A 19,670-nucleotide genomic window follows, 5' to 3' on the forward strand; every position below is an offset into this window, starting at 1 on the left:
CCTTTTTTTTTTGTTTTTTTTTAAAGAATCTGAAAATACCTGTCTTAAGTTTTAAAAGCACATGGAAATCGTCCGCGAGTGACCATATAATTTGATTTGCCAGGCAATCTCCAGAGCGATTGCACATCATTTATAATGTTCATTGAGCATTTTGCTTAATTGTGTCTCTTTCTGAAAGGGAAGTACAGCCCCCTCCTGACTCGGAGGAGCACAAGTGGCGAGATTCCCATGGATTGCCCCGTACTGCAGCTTGGAGCATTCAGACAAACGCCGAGCTGCCGGGTTTGTTCTGAGGGGCGGCCTCCCCCGCCCCGTCCGCCTGCTCCCCGCATGCCCCCGCCCCTCCTTTTCCCAAGCAGAATGACCTGAGAGATCCTGACACTAATGTCTCCGGGCTGAGAAAAGCGCTCAGGTACTGGCACGCTCGCCTCTTGAAGCCATTCAATTCACAACCGGCAGCCCTTGCAGGTGTCGCCTTTTGAACACGCTCCCCTCCCCTCTCCCCCACATTCAGCCGACGCTGTTCACTTCTTGCTGTGCTATGGTGTCTGTAAAAGGCGCAAGAATGGGGCTCATTATTCTGCAGGACCACGGGCGATACCCCCTGTATGGATGGATGGCTTCCTGTCTCTTAAAAAGGCAGGCGTTCAATTCAATGCCCAGGGGATCCGAGGATCCCCCTTTTACAAAGGCCAAATTTCTCCCAGGTAATTCAGCTCCTTGCAGACGCCGAGAGGGGGAGCTCTCCACCAGAGAACTGGCGGCCCGGGAGTCTTGCGAGGCGCACTAGGCGCCGGAGACGCGGGGCCGGCGCACTCACCTCGCGGGACCATCTCCAAACTAGTTGCTTCCTCTCTTCCGCTGCAGCTCTGCGCGGACATAGCGGAGCCGAGGGAGAGGTCTTCCAGCTCCCTAAGTGCCACGGAAGCTGCGCTCAGGGACTAGATTGCCCGGCTTATCTTCTTGGGGCGTGGTGCTTTCCGCCCACCCCTGGAGTCAAGGGCCGCGGCTCCAATTTGGATTCTCAAACTATTTAATAACCTGCGAGACTTTGGGACGGTTAACTCAGAGAATTTCACTTTTCTCCTTAGCGAAATGAGGCGAGGGAGGTGGATTACGTGGTCCCTAAAGTGTCTTCTAGCTCTGAGATTCATACGGAATATCACGGGAGAGACTTAAGTCCGGGGAGGTCAAAGCTAAGCTAGCACGCGCCCGGTTTCTAAACTGGTTGTCTAGTTTTCTGAAGTGAGAGGCGGACCTTACGTCCCTTATCTTTTTCTGGAATCGCTCTCCGAAAGGGGGTAACTCTCTTCTGATAGATCCCCACTCCCAACCTCACACCCTCTATCTTCCTCTTTTTCCACTTGGAAAAAGTTATGGACGTTGCCCAAGGAATTCCAAGAGCAAGTTCCCTCAAATGGGATTCTCGAGAAAAACAGATAGATAGTGTTCTCTCTGTGTGTCTCTCTCTGTGTCTCTGTCTCTCTGTCTCTCTGTCTCTCTGTCTCTCTCTCTCTCTGTCTCTCTCTCTCTCTCTCTCTCTCTCTCTCTCTCTCTCTCTGTCTCTGTCTTTCTCTGTCTCTGTCTCTGTCTCTCTCTGTCTCTGTCTCTCTCTGTCTCTGTCTCTCTGTCTCTCTGTCTCTCTGTCTCTCTGTCTCTCTCTCTCTCTCTCTCTCTCTCTCTCTCTCTCTCTCTCTCTCTCTCTCTCTCTCTCTCTCTTTCTCTCTCTCTCTCTCTCTCTCCACACACACACACACACACACACACACACACACACACACACACACACACGCACGCACTCCACACACTCCACACAGCTTTATCTATCCTCCCCTCCTTCCGCGAAATAATTCCACAAAGGAAACCGTACTGGTTCGGAATTCCCAAGTCTCCGCGGCGCACTGTGTGCCATGCTCCTTCTCCAGTCCGGAGGAACTATTTCGGAACAGCTTACTTTAGCGTATTGGTATTTTCTTTCCAATGAATGGCCACTGTTAGCTCCAACACATCCTTCCTCTCCAATCCCTTGGCGTCTTTTTTGGTTTATATTCCACCTGTTTGGAAGGGCTCTGCCATCTGACTCCCACCATGGGCTGCCCGTAGGCGGTCGAGCTTGATTCCATGCCCCCCCACCCCGCCCCAGCCTGGTATTAATGGAAAACCATCCAAGATATAGTATGAGGCACATATCCACCGCACTAGCCGAGCCTTTTGCTCTGCTCTAGCCCAGACAAAATAAACCTGTCTATGGAAATGAACGCGCGTAGACACAGGCGCGCACAACCACACACACGCACACACATATTCTCTCTCTCTCTCTCTCTCTCTCTCTCTCTCTCTCTCTCTCTCTCTCTCTCTCTCTCTCTCTCTCTCTCTCTCTCTCTGTGTGTGTCTTTCTCTTTCTCTCTCTCTGTCTCTCTCTCTTCTCTCTCTCTCTCTCTCTCTCTCTCTCTCTCTCTCTCTCTCTCTCTCTCTCTCTCTCTCTCTCTCTCTCTCGTATCTTTCTCTTTCTCTCTCTGTCTCTCTCTCTCTCTCTCTTCTCTCTCTCTCTCTCTCTCTCTCTCTCTCTCTCTCTCTCTCTCTCTCTCTCTCTCTCTCTCTCTCTCTCTCTCTCTCTCTCTCTCTCTCTCTCTCTCTCTCTCTCTCTCTCTCTCTCTCTCTCACACACACACACACACACACACACACACACACACACCTATCCCGGGGAGGGAAAGCATGACTCCGGCCTGCGCCAGAAGCTGCGGGTCTGAGAGACGCAGTTGACCTGAGTGCAGATGTCTAAATTATACCTTTTGGGGGGAGAGAGTAAGGTGGCCGTGGCGGGGGAGGCAGCTTCTCCACTTCTTGATAATTTGATTTGCCCGAGTGCCTGGAGGGCGTTGGCACCTCATTTGTTACACTTGTTCGCGCTTTCTCTGAGACGGTGACTACGAGAGTGGAGCAGGCGGGAGTGAGGAGGGGTGAGGGGAGGTGGGAGGGATGGGGTGGTTCCCCCCCCCCCCCGTTCTGTCCTCGTTCCCCAGACCGGGCTTCTTCCCTCCTCCCTCCCTTCGCCCTCGCCCCCTCCCTCTTCCCCCGCCTCGCCGGAGCACAAGTGGTAGGATTCCCATGGACTGGCGTGCTCTGCAGCTTGCTGCCTGGGCACCCGGGGCCCGAGGAGACGTGGCGGACACAGAGGGGTTTGTACACACGGTGACCTCCGCGATCTCGATATGAAAGGGCCTGAAAGGAGTCTGTTTATGGTGCATTACCAGTCAAGGGCTCAGGTACCAGCGCCTTGTGTCGGGGGAGCCTCCACGGCTGCCCGTGCTGCAGGTGCCTCCCATACAAGCGCCCCGGGGGTTGGAGGGGGAGGAAGGGGGAAAGAAAGAGGAGGGAGGAAGAGGGGCCAGGGAGCCAAGGAGCGATCGCCGCCCCCTGAGTCACTCTTGCAGCGATTTATTCCCTTTTTTTATACCCTTTTCTCCCTTGCCTTGCTCTAGGCTTATCCCACTAGCAGCCAGGCTTAGGGAAGCTACCAGAGGAAAGGCTTGCGGCTAAGGCTGGGGGGGGGGGGGGAGGGAGATACTGGGAAAGGTTGGGGGGTGAACTGAATAATTAGGACATTATTTATAGACTTCACGTGACGGAAGAGGAGAGTCTCAGGGGAAGACCCTGCCGCCAGTCTGCGATGAGGGCAAAGTTGAGGGAAAAAGGAGTTCACAGAAGGCTAGAATCCACCCCAAAAGCGTCTCTTGCTCCATAGGGTGCTAAGCACTGTGAAAGGGGAATTTTCCTGGGAGTTTGCTTGGGGTCACAAGGAGCTACCAGAGCAGACTTGATTGGGGTGTCTTCCAGGACTCTAGCCTGCCCCTTTAAACCTATCTCTTCTCTCGTGATGATGCACACTTTTTCTGAAACATTGATTTGGGTTTGGGCTATATAGACTTGCAGAAACATAAGTAAAAATCACCTCAGAGGCCATCTAATCCAACCTATCTGTATCTGTAGAAGAATTCCCACATCAGTCACAAATACCCCTCCATTCTGGAAAACGTTCAGTGATGTAGAACCTACTGTTACCACTTGGTTCCTGGGGACAAGGGTCCCTCTTGACACCAGTCATGGCACTGGCAGACACTTCAGTGTTGAAGTCACTCTCTTCACTCCTTGGAGAAATTTCTGAATCCCCTATTGAAGGTAAAGTTACAAAGATGCCTTCATTTTCCCAGAATGCCCTGACAAGGTACAAGTGCTTTCCCATGCCCAAGTTAGAGTCATTTCATGTTAGACAGAAACAGCCTTTTTAGTATTCAGGATAAATACCCCAAAGAAACCATGAACAAGCAACCTGAACCTGGCCCTTGGTTATTCTTGCTGACCAGGTGTTAAATTCCATTGTTTCTACTATGTTAAAGAGATAAATATCAATTTGTAGTCAATTTGATACTCATATAACAGTCTTATGCTTCCTGCCTTAGTTATAATCTTGAGAGAACCCTCAGAGATTTCTAGTCCAATTCCCCAAAATTGATTGTTGTCTAAAATTTGGCCAACTAACAAAACAATAAGCAACTACCATGTACCAGGCATGCACTAAACCAAGGGTACAATGCAGAAAAAGAAAGGTAGTCCCTACACCCAGAGTTTACAATCTAAAAGTGAAAGACAAATAAAGGGAAAGTGAGAAGACTAGGTTTGAAGTGGGGTTGGTTTAGAGTACAGCTGGTGGCTAAGGAAGATATGACAGGGATTGAGGCCTCTGTAAAGAAAAGCTTTGGGAAGAGTTGTTTTGCTCTGCTGTTCAGTCCCCCACTCAAAGGGGAAGAAGCAATGGAGGGTATTGATGAGGTGTGAGTACCAAAGCTGAAGTAATCTCCATGATAATAACTTTTCTAGAAATGAGCTTATGCTGGTGGGGAGAGTCATACTGGTGGAGCACAAACAAATTTTCTCAAGGTGGAAGGTTATAAATGATAGTCAGGTTCCCAGGCCAGACCATCACATCTCAAAATACGGAGAAAACACTGTTCATTTGTGACTAAAATAGTAGAAAACAAACCATTGCAATACTTGCAATTACATCAAATAGAAAACAATAAAGGTGAATGGGAAATAGTTGAATTTTCTTAATTTTACTTTACAATCACAGTTATAGAATTAGCCAACTGAAAGGAATCTTAGGCATCATATGCTGGAAACATTCTACCATTTTATCTACTACATAGATAAGGAACCTCAGATTCAGAATGGGTGTGACTCTTGTATGGCTACTTGCAGGCTGTGATTGAAGAAGATCAAGTATAATCAAAGATAAAGACAGAGACCTGGCAGAGATTATAAAGGATATTTTTGGGCACTTGGATGTAGATTGTCATACTTGTTTATTTGTATAATTTCACTTGGATTGCAGATTTTTTTTTCCTTTTCTTTGAAAGAGGTCTATCACTAGCAGTGTTCTTGTAGTATTAATTAGCTCACAAATGTGACAAAGAAGAGACAGATTTTCCAAATACAAATGAAAGAAGGAAGAGGATGTGTATGTACATGTGAGGGAGGTGGGGGGAAGCTCTGACAATAGCATTAACTAAACTTTAACAGTGAAAAATAGAGAAGAAAGAGGAATCAACACTTTATGGGAAGAATTAGACAAAAGGTACTAGGAGAGAGATAAGTCAAAAGTTCCCTGTAGCCCCTAGATGGAGCTATGGACCCAGAATAGCTTGGTTGCTATCTAGAGTAGTTGGAGTGAAGAACAGGAAACAATATGTAATTAGTCTTTTAAATGTACACAAAATATATAAATCAGCCCTTCCAGAGCTGGCATAATCAGAGCAAGCAGTTACCTTCCTGGACAGATTCCAAGGGCATTGAGAAAATTACTTTCCACTTGCCATGTACTTGTAATTTTACTATCAAAGTTAGTCAACAGGCATTTATTAAGCATTTACTATACGCCCAGAAAAATTAATAATTTTAATCTCTTAAAATGTGGTTCAAAATATTCTAGTCCAAAATATAAAGAGGTTAACATATTGAGATGAAAAACATTCATACCTTAGAGGAACTTTGTCTTTTATCAATTGAGATAAGTGACTTAGAGAACTGAAGTTTTATTGGAAGTAAGCCAGATAGGGATAATTCTATAACTTAGATACTATCTAGAGAAAATAATCATTAGTGAATAGCTGAAGTCAAGGCTGAATCCACACTAACATAAACAGAGAAGGCAATTACATATGTTGTGTGATTGCAGAAGTATAGGGCACTGTACTGTTGTGGAAGGGAAGTGATGGAGATAAACAAGAAAAAAGGGATAAGTAAATGAAAGGTAAAAGGATACTGAAAAAAATTTTCATGTGTTTTGCCCAGGGCTGGTTATATTGACAACCATCAATTTTCTCCAACCCTCTTTCCCCAAGTTTTTCCACCTAAATGTATCTGTAGAACTATTGATCAAAGTTATATCATTGATCCAAGATGAAAGTTTAAGTAATAAATACTTAATGTTCAAAATATTCTTTTGGAGAGAAAAAGTTACTTGGCCAGAAAAAGGTGCATTCATTCCCAAAGGTTCTATCTCCATGTTCAATGGCTATATAATTTTAAAAGAAATTTTAAAATAAAGCCTTTTATTTTCAAAACATGCATGGATAATGTGACAACATTAACCCTTGAATAGCCTTGCATTTCAGATTTTCTTCTTCCCCCCACTCCCTCCCAATCCAATATATGTTAAACATGTTAAAATATATGTAAAATCCAATATGTATAAACATATTTCTACAATTCTCTTGCTGCATGAGAAATCAGGTTAAAAAAAAAGAAAATAAATGAGTAAGAAAACAAAGTGCAAGCAAACAACAGCAAAAAGTGAAAATGCTATGTTGTGATCCACATTCAGTTCCCACAGTCCTCTTTCTGGATGTAGATGGCTCTCTTTATCACAAGATCATTGGAACTGGCATCAATCATCTCATTGTTGGAAAGAGTCAAGTTCACCAGAATTGATTGTCATATTGATGTTGTCATGTACAATGATCTCCTGGTTCTGCTCATTTTACTTAGCATAGTTCATAAGTCTCTCCAGGCTTTTATAAAATCATTCTCCTGATCGTTTCTTATAGAATGTTATTCCATAACGTTCATATTCCATAACTTATTCAGCCATTCTCCGAACTGATGGTTATCTACTCAGTTTCTAGTTTCTTGCTATTATGAAAAGGGCTGCTACAAATAATTAAAAAGAATTTTAAAGCGATTATTTTAATATGGTAAAACCTAGGTTCCATGACTGAAAGGAAATAAACAACCTCTCTCCTTCCTCCACAAATTAAAAAAATGGGAAGGAACAGCCTACTAACTATCTCAAAGAAAAGAACTGGTAGTATATTGAAAGTTAGGAAATTATTAGAGGGGAATTGTAATCTTTGCAAAGATATAGAGAAATATATTAGAGGTCCATGCACAGGTGATGGAAAGCATTATTTTTCACTAGCTTCTGGGTCTGGAAGAAGAACTTAGATGGGAATTAATGCTAGAGAATAAGACAATAAAGCCTTCTAATTTTTGTTATACTTCATCACAAAGTATGTAGATAGGAAAATGTAGGACCTAATAATCAGATCTCTATTTGGATGCCTGAGTCTTATACATCTCCAAAAACTTGGTTGAAAAAGAAGGCCTAAGCCTCAGTGATAATATATCACTCTTTCAAATTGGAGCAATATGCCAGAGGATGATAGGTTCCTACATCTTGAGTTGGATGGGACCTTAGAATCCTTTAAGTCCAACTAACTCATTTATAGATGAAGAAAATGAAATACAGAGCAGTTAAAGGCCCCTGATCTCACCAAAACTTCCTTTTTTCATCTCTCTCTCTATATATATATATATATCATTTCTAATAAACTGATTTTCTATCCTCACTATAGGTGAGACAGAAGATAGAGTATTGGATCAGTGGTCAGGATGATCTGAATACATACACACATATACACACAAATATGTACATATATTTGTGGTTTTTTCTTGTATGTGGATATATACTATATATCCACATATAAGTGTATATGTAAATGCCTTAGGTCTTCACAATCCTTTAAAAAAATTTTCCATGGGAGGACGAGGGGCCTGATGAATATTCTTTGCCTTTTTTCCATTTGTTCTAGCCTGCCTTTACATCTTTACATGAAGGAGTATTGAAGATGGATATGAAATTGTGGTCTTTAAAAGGTCAATATGGCAAGCTACTAGAGATTCAAGGGGGCATGGGGGTTGTGACCAACCGTATAGCATTTGAAATTACCATCAGAACTCCTCTTTAGAGTAATTGAATGATACATTTTGAAGTGAACTTGGTGGGGTAAATGCTATGCAAAAATAATGGGAAGTTTGAACTCACTCTCCAGGTGATAGGGAAATGTTTGCTCTTCTGTCCCTGTACTCTTCAGGGCACTTAGTAGTGCCATGGCTATATCATGAGACCTGGGGTTAGGAAGATCTGAGTTCAAATTTGGTCTCAGACACTTGCCAACTATGTGATCCTGAGCAAGTCATTTCACCTGTTAGTCTCAGTTCCTTATCTATAAAATGGGGACAGTATGGAGAAGGAAATGGTATTAGTTTCCATAACTTGTTTTGAAGAGTTGTTCTAACACTAAAATGAGAAGTATTTATATTAAGTGCTTCATACATCTTAACATGGTACATCAATAGATGAACTGTTATTACAGAGTAAAATATGAAATTAAGTTTTCTATTCAATTACATTTTTTCTTGCCATTTTACACTGAAATTATCATCATGACCAAGAAACAGAAGTTGAATTGCTTGCTGTAATATTTCAATAGAACTTTAATACTACTTATACTTATGTCTAGTCCTCCTACTCACACAGATCACCACCCATCCATTCCTTCCTACCCTGTGTTTGCCTGCTAAGTCTCCACAGATCTGCCCATTATGTCAGATGATTTCTTCTGTTATTCATAATTGATTGTGTTGATATTACAGGAGTTCAAATACCTTTCCTAATAACAGATTGAAGGACACACTTTGAACGCTTTTGCTCTTTATCACATAAACCTTGGAATGGCAGAGCATGAGTATTTGAAGAATTATATCAGCATTAGTCTTTCTTTAACAAAGATTAATATTTAACAATTTGGAAATAGAAAAAAGACAAGAGTATATAGGAAAACTGGAAACCATTCAGTGTTCCTGAGAAGGTACTAAGATTTCCCTTTTATATTTATCTTTTTCCGAACAGGGACATTCTTTATTTGTTTCTTTCTCTTTGTATCTTTTCCTTCCTTCCTTTCTTCATTTCTACTTCTTCTTCCTTTTTCTTCTCCTCCTCCTCCTCTTCCTCCTTTTTTTCCTCTTCATCCTCCTCCTCCTTCTCATCCTCTTTCTTTTTCTTCTCTTCCTTTTCCTTCTCTCTTAAAATTTTGAAATCATACACAGGAAAAAGGCATTAGAGGAAAAGCCTCAGTATGTTATGCATGACACAAATCTAGGGCTCCTTTTCCTTCTTTGAAAGCACATTTCACCCTGAAATCTTCCTGTTGAGTAGAGGAATTTTAAAGCTTGTGCCAGATAAACTAACATTTTGTTTTGATATGAACAATCAACCCTGATCCTTTGTAGACCTTATAGATGGAGGCTCCTGGAGCAAATATCATAGCTATAGAATTAAAATGAAATTTAGAGATTATGTAGTCTAAATCTGTCATTTTACAGATAAGGAAAATAATACCAAGAAAAAAAAGAATGATGTAGATTATGTTAGCAACTGCACCAGTTCTCTGCCTTTAAATGGAATGGTCTTTCCACTATGCTACAGTGATATTAAGAAACAAATAAGACATTTACTTTATCCCACTTCCAAACATAACTTTTGGAAGGTATACCTGAAATGTCACTTTTACTGATTTTGTCTTTAGCTTAATATGTTACATACTGTTACAAATATAAATTTGCCTGGAAGAGTAAATACTTTAAGCTATTATAGATCATTTACACTTTAATATGAATTCATTTTCCCATGATAGGATATTTTTGTATTTTTTATTATTTGGATTGTTTTTATGGGCAATGAAAGAGGCTATCAAAAAGGCATAGAGACCTATCTGAAGAAAGGAAAAAATGCAGAAAAAGAGGCTGGAATGGAGCAAACCATTTTATGACTGTTTCTAGGATAAATTTCAAATGGGGCAGATGAGAAGGAGCAGGATAAGGATTGTTTAGTGGGATGAGAGGTGAGCAGAAGGCAGGTAGGGCTCAGGATAATTTGGCATCCAACATATTACTTCAAGAACTGAGGAAAATATGTCCCAAAATACAAGAGATTTTTAGAAAATAACTGGGTAAGATCTTGAGGATAGAGTATTAAGGACAGACTTGTGGTTGGTAAGAAACCAGAAACCCTATGTGAATCTCTCCTATACCGTATTTCCAAACATCTAATTCATCTTCCCCAAATGTACCTAGAACTCAGAGTTCTGAAAATAGGATTAGTACAAAGCTGGGAAATTTGAAATTTGAAGCCAAATAGACCTAGGGAACGGGAGGAAGTATGGTACAGTGGAAGTCTGGATCTGAATCTTTCCTTTTTCCCCACTGTCACTTGTCCCAACATTGGGCTTAGTTTGGATTAATTAGGTGCCTACTGTGTCTAGCTTCATAACTGAGCTGGAAAATCCTAGGCTCTTTTTGAGAATCTTGGAGCCTAGACCATGGTTCTGGGAAACTGAACCCAGTTTGGGAAGCTGAGAAACTAAATAGAGTTCATGTGCTAGGCCTGATGTCAGGGGCAGTGCTAATAGCGGGGTATCAAGGAGAGAAGAGAGGGAGCTTAAGACTGGAAGTAATCAAAGACAGGACCTTCAAACAGAAGAAGTAGGATCAGGCCCAGCCACTGATTTGTGTCTAACCATTCAGTCTAGTGGAACAGAGGATGGTCGTCTGCAATGTAGTGACCTCCAGTGACCCATAGAAAATCTCCTTTTATTGGAAAGAAATCCTTTCTCCTTTTTTTTTAAACCAGATAAAGAACTGATCACATCTTACTTAAATCCAGCTTGTGCATCTCTGTGCATCCAAAAACCAGCATCAATGATTAGGGTCTCAAGATGCTTCGATGTTCCCCAGAGGTACCTCTTCCTCTCAACCCTAGTCTGGTGGGAGGGCCTTTCAGACCTTGACCCCTTTGTGACTGGAGGCAGTAAATGTTCCACCTTTTTTCCCTCCCTCCAATTTCATACCTCCTCCCTGAAAGCTTCATCCTCACTCTTACATCTGTTGGGATGACTCAAAATCCAGGAAAGGCCACTGGCTGAGAGGTTTCTATTAAAAGAATTTTTTTTAGTGTTCACACTGTGCAAATGTAACTCACTCCCAAACAAGTAAACAGTGATTTTGGGGTCAATTTCTGATTCTAGAAGAGATGCTGAAAAGAAAGTTGTTCCCACCCACCCACCCAGGAAAAAAAGTGTACTTGTGTACATACTTTTCTTTAGCTTCTCCCATCCTGCTCCTCCCCCACCTCAAGCACCTCACACAAACTCACTTCCAGATACCCAGTAGCACCAGATTACTTCAAGAAAAACTTCCAGGTTCTTGTCTGAGATTCATTTTTGTTCACTACTGTTCACTTGGATAGGTTGGCTTTATCAGCATTTTGTGAAATGCTTTGAAGTCCAGCTGTTTGCTAGAGTTTCCAAATGTGGAGATTAACCAGGTACATTTCCACTTTTTAGTCCATGGAAATTCAGTCCACATTAAATCCAAGAGGAATTTCTTTCTCTGTGTCATTATCAGAACACTGGACTAGATGTCCCTTTCATTGCCTTCCAAAGCCTGAGTCCCCAATCATTTCTAGAGCAGGGTCAAAAAGACATTGAAATGATTGGGCCACATCTAAAGTCAACAGAGAAAGATTCTTCACGTTGTCATTACTTTAGAAATACATTTCCTTGGGCAACTAAGTAGCACAGTGGATGGAGCACTAGCCCTGAACTCAGGAGGACAGGACCTGAGTACAAATTTGGCCTCAGACACTTAACACTTCCTAGCTGTATGACCCTGGGCAAGTCACTTAATTCATTTCCTCAGGAAAACAAACAAAACAAAACCAACCAACCAACAACAACAACAAAAACAAACAACAACAACAACAACAAAAACCCCTTACTAACAAGATGGGAAGGAGGGTAAAGTTGAAGGAAAAAAGGAAATTTTAATTAACGGGCCCACATAACCTACATCCTTTTATTGCTTGTCAGTGATCTTTGAAAAACAAATGCTGATCACAAACCAATTCCAACTGTTCAATAATGAAGAGAATCAGCTACACCCAGAGAGAGAACTATGGAAAATGAATGTGGACCACAACATACCATTTCCACTCTTTCTGTTATTTATTTACTTGTATTTTTGTTTTCCTTCTGTTTTTTAAACCTTCTTTCTAGATCTGATCTTTCTTGTGCAGCAAGATAACTGTATAAATATGTATACATATATTGTATTTAACATATACTTTAACATATTTAACATGTTTTGTACTACCTGTCAAGCAGGGAAGAGGGTGAGGGAAGAAGGGGGAAAGTTGGAACAGAAGGTTTTGCAAGGATCAATGTTGAAAAATTACCCATGCATATGTCTTGTAAATAAAAAGCTATGATTAAAAAATGCTGATCAAAAGAGATGATGAACTATGCTGTCTACCCCATGATTATATTTTCATCCTATATGTTTTGTATTCACTTATCTGAATACATGCTCTTTTTCTCCAGTAGCAAAGAAACTCCTCTAGGGAGTTGACTTTCATTTCTAGCATTTTATCCTCCTTGCTTGACACATTAACTTTTAATAGATGTTTACTGAAAGAATAGATGGATGAACTTTAATGTGAGTTTACCTTCAAGCCAATACCCCAACCCTAACCCCAAAGTGGAACATCCGGTTGAAATTAAGTGATCTGTCTTTAGACATTTACTTCACATCTTAATCCCAAATCCGGAGTAAAATGGTATCGTTTCTCCCCCCCTCCTTCTCCTTCCCCTCCCATATCTAAAGAAATGAATTCTGCTAATTTTAGAAGTCTCCCCCCACACACCCAAGTCAATAAAATATCTATCACCAGTCAATGTTTTTAAGACGTAGTTCAGCTTAGAGGACTGTAGTCTTCTAGAAGGAAGGCTGTACGTTCCCAGAAACTTGGGGGGGGGCAAAAGTTTGAAGAAAGGAAGCTCCAATATAGAAAGACGCCTCCTGTTTTCTACTGTATCTCTTGCCTCTTTTGAAAGAACACGTGCCTGCCGGCCGAAGTTCATAAATGTGCTTGGGGGAGCCTGAAACTTCATTTCCAACAGTGTTTTGATGAAGAGACAATCAAGCAATTGTCTTAAACTATAAAGAGTTCCTTTACTGCCCTTGAAATGGGAGAAAGATTTGCCCCCAAAATTGGTAGTAGAACCGCCACACTGAAGTGTACACAAAGAGCAACAGTTACGTTTTTAACATCGGGATGGCACAGGAGGCTAAAAAGGTCAGAAAGGTGAGCCAGCTTGACTTGTCTGCCTTTCCTTTTTTAACCGGCATTCTTCCCTAAATAAACACAAAGCCAGAAGTTTCGAGTGATCCCCTTTTAAATCAGATTTTATTGCTTTGAACGTTTGGGTCCTTTTTGCTCTCAGAACTAACGTGTCCTGCTGAGAGACGCTAAGAGACAATCCCTCACCTATCTTCTTTTCTTCTCTGTCTCTGGCTCCATCCCTCTCCCCCACCCCCCAGCACCTCCCCCCTTACTCCCGCCTCCTTTTCCACTCTCTCCTACCGTTTTCCCTGTGTCTTTTGGCAGCTGGGGTTTGTCCCAGAGAACCAGGCATACAGGAAAACGAGAACAGCCCCATTTTCTTTTCTCCCCACCCACCCTCAGCTTTCCCAGGAGCTCAGAAGTCACCCCAAGAGCATTAAGCAGCGAATTTCCGAATTGGACCGTGGCATTGTTCTAACTTTTTTTAATCTTTTAAAAAATATGCAAGGCGTCAGCATCCCAAGGCGCAGGGAAGTAATCCCTGACTTGTGGAGGTGGAGGAGGGAGTAGGAGAAGGGGAATCCGTGTGTGTGTGACAGAGAGAGCGAAAGAGGAGGGAGGGAGGGAGGGAGGGAGGGAGAGAGAGAGAGAGAGAGAGAGAGAGAGAGAGAGAGAGAGAGAGAGAGAGAGAGAGAGAGAGAGAGAGAGAGAGAGAGAGAGAGAGAGAGAGAGACAGAGAGAGAGAGAGAGAGAGAGAGAGAGAGAGAGAGAGAGAGAGAGAGAGAGAGAGAGAGAGAGAGAGAGAGAGAGAGAGAGAAGAGGAGAGAGAGACACAGAGACAGAGAGACAGAGACAGAGACAGAAAGAGAGGAGAGGAGAGGAGAGAGAGAGAGACAGAGAGACAGAGACAGAGAGAAACAGAGAGACAGAGACAGAAAGAGAGGAGAGGAGAGAGAGAGAGAGAGAGAGAGAGAGAGAGAGAGAGAGACAGAGAGAGAGAGAGAGAGAGACAGAGAGACAGAGACAGAGACAGAGACAGAAAGAGAGGAGAGGAGAGGAGAGAGAGAGAGAGAGAGAGAGAGAGAGAGAGAGAGAGAGACAGAGAGACAGAGAGACAGAGAGACAGAGAGAGAGAGAGAGAGACAGAGACAGAGACAGAAAGAGAGGAGAGGAGAGAGAGAGAGAGAGAGAGAGAGAGAGAGAGAGAGAGAGAGAGAGAGAGAGAGAGAGAGAGAGAGAGAGAGAGAGAGAGAGAGAGAGAATCCCTGAACTACTTAGTTTTATTCTTGAAGCATCCTGTACTCTCTCCTCCGGCTCTCCTCCGATGTGCAGTTTTTCGCGGGCATGTCGTGGGACAAGGGATTATGAGTTCCGTGTTTCTCACTGGGCCGAGGGGACCGCTCTCCTCTGCTCATTCCCAACACCCCCCAAGCCGAGTCACAGGTGCCCTTGAGGAGCCGGGCGCGCAGGTGCAAAGCTGGTAGCTTTGAGAAGGGGAGGGCTTTATGGCCCCCGCCCTTGCCTCCCCTCCCTTCCCATCCAGAGAGGGCTCCGGCCTCCTTCTTCACCCCTAGGCTTTCTGAGAAGGGGAGGGAGGGGACTAGAAAGCCTTCTCGTCTGCTCTCTGAGTCCCATCTCGGTCCTCCCCCCCCCCCACACACACTCTAAATCAGTCGGTGCCTCCCCCCATTGCCCCTGCACGCACCCCTCGCCCTGTGATTGGCTGGCACGGCTGGTCCATGGCACGCGCCTGTGGATGTAGTTATAAGAATCCTCGCGTGCCGGTCCTCAGCCCTAACAAGTCCCCGACAGCCTTCCGGAGCGCACTTCACGGCTTGCGACGGCTGCAGCCCCTTAACCTGAGCGTCTGCTACGGGTTCCGAAGGCCGGGGCGGGGCGGGTGGGGTGGGAGCAGAGAAGGCAGTTCCCACCTACCTCAGCGCACAAGTCTCTGAGAAGGAAGGAGGGCGCTGCGTGGGGAGGCAGCGCAGAATAGGGAGGCGGGCGGGGGGCACGGCATAGCGGACCCGAAGCCAGGAGCATGGACGCGGTGCTGCTGGAGCACTTCCCGGGGGGGCTGGACGCCTTCCCCTCGCCCTACTTCGACGAGGAGGACTTCTTTACGGACCAGTCCTCCCGCGACCCTCTGGAGGACGGCGACGAGCTGCTGCCCGACGAACAGGAGGAGGTGGACTTTCTCAGCCACCAGCTACACGAGTACTACTACCGGGACGGAGCGCGGCTGCTGCTGCCCCCTGCCCAGTCCGCCCAGCACCCTTCCGCGGCCCCGCCGGGGGGTCCCCGAGGAGGCGGACGACGGAGGCGGCTTTTGCTGCGAGCCCGGGGCGCCCGCGGGCGGCGGCGCTTTCCCCGAGTCTCCCGGCCCCGCGTCTCCTGCGCCCTGCCTTGGCTACTCGTGCTCCGGGAGCGCCGCCGTGCTTTTCCCCCGGGGGGCGGCTGCGGGGGCTGAGCAGTGCGGCGGCGGCGGCGGCGGCGGCGGCGGCAGCGGCGCGGAGGCGGCGGCGAGTGCGCTCCGAAGCGGAGCTGCAGCAGTTGCGGCAGGCGGCCAACGTGCGGGAGAGGCGGCGGATGCAGTCCATCAACGACGCCTTCGAAGGGCTGCGCTCGCACATCCCCACGCTGCCCTACGAAAAGCGGCTCTCCAAAGTGGACACCCTCCGCCTCGCCATCGGCTACATCAACTTCCTGAGCGAACTCGTCCAGTCCGACCTGCCCCTTCGGGGAGGAGGCGGAGGAGGCTACGTCAGAGCCGGGGCCGGCGGCGGCCTGGGAGGGGACGGCCTCGGGAGCCAGGCCAAGAAGGTCATCATCTGCCACCGGGGCACCCGTAAGTGGCCCCTTAGCTCGGGGAGGGCGGGCACCCAGACCTGAGAAAGAGCCAAGAGGACTCAGACACGGAGGCGGGAAGCCCCCGACCTGCCAGAAGCCCCCGGGCGCGCTCACATAAGAGTCACCCATAGACCCCCGAAACAGACACAGACACGAGTCATCCCAGGAAACAACCGCAGCCTTGGAGCGCGGAGAGCCCCCTTTCCCCGGCGCTGGTGCCCCCGACCCCTCTTTTCTCCTCCCCTCCTTTGAAAAACTAGAACTCTCTCCTTTCTGATTTTAGCTAAAAGAGGGGGTGCGCCAGGCGGCCGCTGCCACCATTGGGACAGACTAGTCATAGACAGGACAAGGGAAAGGGGATTTCAGAGAAAAGGAAGAAAGAATCCAAGGAAAGGTAAAGGAGACGGGGAGAGGGTCATCTCTGAGGAACCGTTAGACACTGTCTCATTGGAGCGGATAGGAAGGGGAATACGAATGGACAAGAAGGAAGCACTGGGAGTCGGGCTTGATATTTACAATTTCTCTTCTTTTTCCCCCTTATTTGCTTAGGGTCCCCATCCCCCAGCGACCCAGATTATGGACTTCCGCCCCTGGCAGGGCATTCTCTGTCGTGGACTGATGAAAAACAACTCAAGGAGCAAAACATTATCCGAACAGCGAAAGTGTGGACTCCAGAAGACCCCAGGAAACTAAACAACAAATCCTCCCTCAATAACATAGAAAATGAACCGCCCTTTGATTTTGTGTCCTAAGGACACCAGCCTCCCTCCGATAGTGCCTCTGTGCACACTGCAGGTGTAAATATCTCTTGTAAATTTAATTTAAGAGTCACATTCTCCTAATGGCAATCAACAGTTTGTTATTTATCTATTTATTATTCATAACGGTTAATGAAGTAGACTGTCTTTTTAAATTCATAATTTATATAATTTATCCTGATTTTTAAAAATATGCAATAGTATAAAATCTTTATGGCACCTTTGACAGAACTCTACAAGACTGGAGAAAACTCTTGCCAGGACAAATAATTTATTACCAGATATGGTTTATTGTGTTGTTAATAAATGTGATTTACATTCTTCTCTCCCCTACATCTTTTACTTATGATCTGGGGGGGGGGGTGTCAAGGAGACTTCTGGAAAAATAATCAATCCACTTTGAGAAGTTAAACCAAGTCAGAGGGAATAAAAAATATGAATGCAAATGTATGCATACATTTATATCCTGTCTGGTATATCCTTTTAGAAAGAAATGGAAGAGAGAAAAGTCAAAACTAACCTTACTTCTATGAAGCACTTTATTTTTTACAGTGTTTTACATAGAGTCTCACAAAAATCCTGTGAGGTAAGTAGGACAGGTTTGGGTCAAGTCTTTGGGCCTCATTTCCTATCTATAAGATGATATAGAGTTAAGCAGCTAAAGTTCCTTCCAACTTTACATCCTGTGATCCAAGGACTAGAGCTGGTGTACTGGAGCACAGCAAGTCCTAGAGGTGGAGTCCAAGTCTGGATTTAAATATTGACTCAGCTACTTATTCCTTATGTGGCCTTTTGCCAGGTGCTTGACCTATATCAGTTTCAGCCCATTCTGGGGCAGAGCACCATCCTTGGTATCAGGGAAATAGAACTTCAAATTCTAAATCAGACACTTAGTAGCTCTGTCATCTTTGACAAGTCACTTAACCCCTCTCACCATGTTTGTAGAATGGAGGTTACTTGAACCACCTCTAAATCTATGATTCTGGCTAAGACATGAAATGATCCCCAAAAGAATAATGCCCTCCCATATCTTCTTTCTTCTCAGGTCACCATCAACCAGCTTCCAAAAGACTTTTACTTATTCAATCTCCATTTAAAATGTTAGCAATAGTAACTTTAGTTCATTTCAGAGAGAGAGAGATTACATCCTATTTCAAGTCCCAAGACAACCTCACATTATCAAAGTTTTTGTAGGCTAATTGAAGTGGAGTCCACCAATTGCACAGGCATTCACAGATGCCCTGGGTCAATTGGAGGGGTGGAAGTGGGGGATGGACTGCTACAGACTTCTGAGACCTCAGAGTAGAGCTAGTTTACGTTCTATACAAAGATATAAAGGATAACCTCAGTGATGAACAAAACTGACAGTGGAGAAGTCTGACCACAGTTCTCAGCAACCTGCAAAGCAATTTAGCAGAGAAGATCAGGGATCAGGAGGAATAAGAAAAGGTGTGTATGGTGTGGGTGAGGAGAGATGAATATTAGACCATTTCTTCCCTGTGTTTAATTCATCATCATGGCTACAACAATATTTTCTGCAGATCAGAACTTTGGGATCCACCTGAGGGACTGGAAAGGATCCTTAGACTTTAGAAAAAGAGGAGATGTTAGGGGTAAAACAAACAAACAAAAAACTGGCAAGCTGCAGTCTGGACTGGGGATGGGGAAGGATAAAGAGGGGAGGATTTAGGACTGGAATTGAGGTCATGAGAAAATGCTGCCTACCGGCAGCCCTGAAGGCCTGCTTGCTTGCCTGCTTGCCTCTCTTAATTCTGGCTTGAGTGACTGAAGCAGTAGCTCTATAATCCTGCCACCTCACCTCCAATCCGCTTCTAAGGATCCTAGGGTTCAGGGTCATAGGTCTTAGTCCCAAGGACTGCCGGTAGCCACAGGAGCAAATGCAAAAGAGAAAAAAAGTGAGCTAGAGTTTGGGTGAATAAAGTAAAATGGTCAGCCTGACCTACGCTTGGGAAAAAGGGTGGGAAGGGTAGAAGGAAACGATGGGCAGAGGGAGAAGGAGGGGGAGGGAAGCATGTGGTGAACCTGGAATTGCATGTTGTTACTGCTACTGCTGCTGGCCAGCACCGCAGGTGCTGATTTTCCCGTGGTACCCGAGGCTTCAGGTCCTAGCCTCTAATGTTTCCGAGTTGACCTGATCAGTACAGGCGAAGTGATGTCTGGCCAGCCAAGGTATAATTCGTAATTTCCCCCAAATACTCACTTTCTTTCTAGAACTGACAAATCGGAAGCAATATGTCGCCAGGATGCTAATCTCTTTAACCTACTTACAGATTTATCTAGTGTTCCCTTATGCTCCCGGGGATGCTATGGACTTCATCCAACAGTAATTAAAAGGGGAAATCCCCTCTAGCCATCCTCCTGCAGAGAAGGCTGCTTAGACAAATATATACAACTCGAAAGCCTCCTCTGCCCTTAAATTCTTCCTCACCTCACCAATCTTTTTCCATTCTCAGAGTAAGATAACTTCTTTCTCGATTTTGCCTTTTCCGAAAGTTTGGAAAACTTTTGTCATCAAAGTT

At 44.7% G+C, this 19,670-nt stretch overlaps 1 protein-coding gene across 1 annotated transcript; it reads left to right on the forward strand.

Moving 5' to 3' along the window:
• The first annotated feature begins 15,563 nt into the window (after positions 1-15,563).
• Positions 15,564-17,388, forward strand: PTF1A (pancreas associated transcription factor 1a). Its single transcript, XM_074270900.1, is given in 4 exon segments — positions 15,564-15,836; positions 15,838-15,963; positions 15,965-16,370; positions 16,922-17,388. Coding segments are annotated over 4 exon segments (1,008 nt in total). The 3' UTR covers positions 17,125-17,388.
• Positions 17,389-19,670: the final 2,282 nt, after the last annotated feature.

This window comes from Sminthopsis crassicaudata, chromosome 5 (genome assembly GCF_048593235.1).
Source record: "Sminthopsis crassicaudata isolate SCR6 chromosome 5, ASM4859323v1, whole genome shotgun sequence".
NCBI classification, from domain to species: Eukaryota; Metazoa; Chordata; class Mammalia; order Dasyuromorphia; family Dasyuridae; genus Sminthopsis; species Sminthopsis crassicaudata.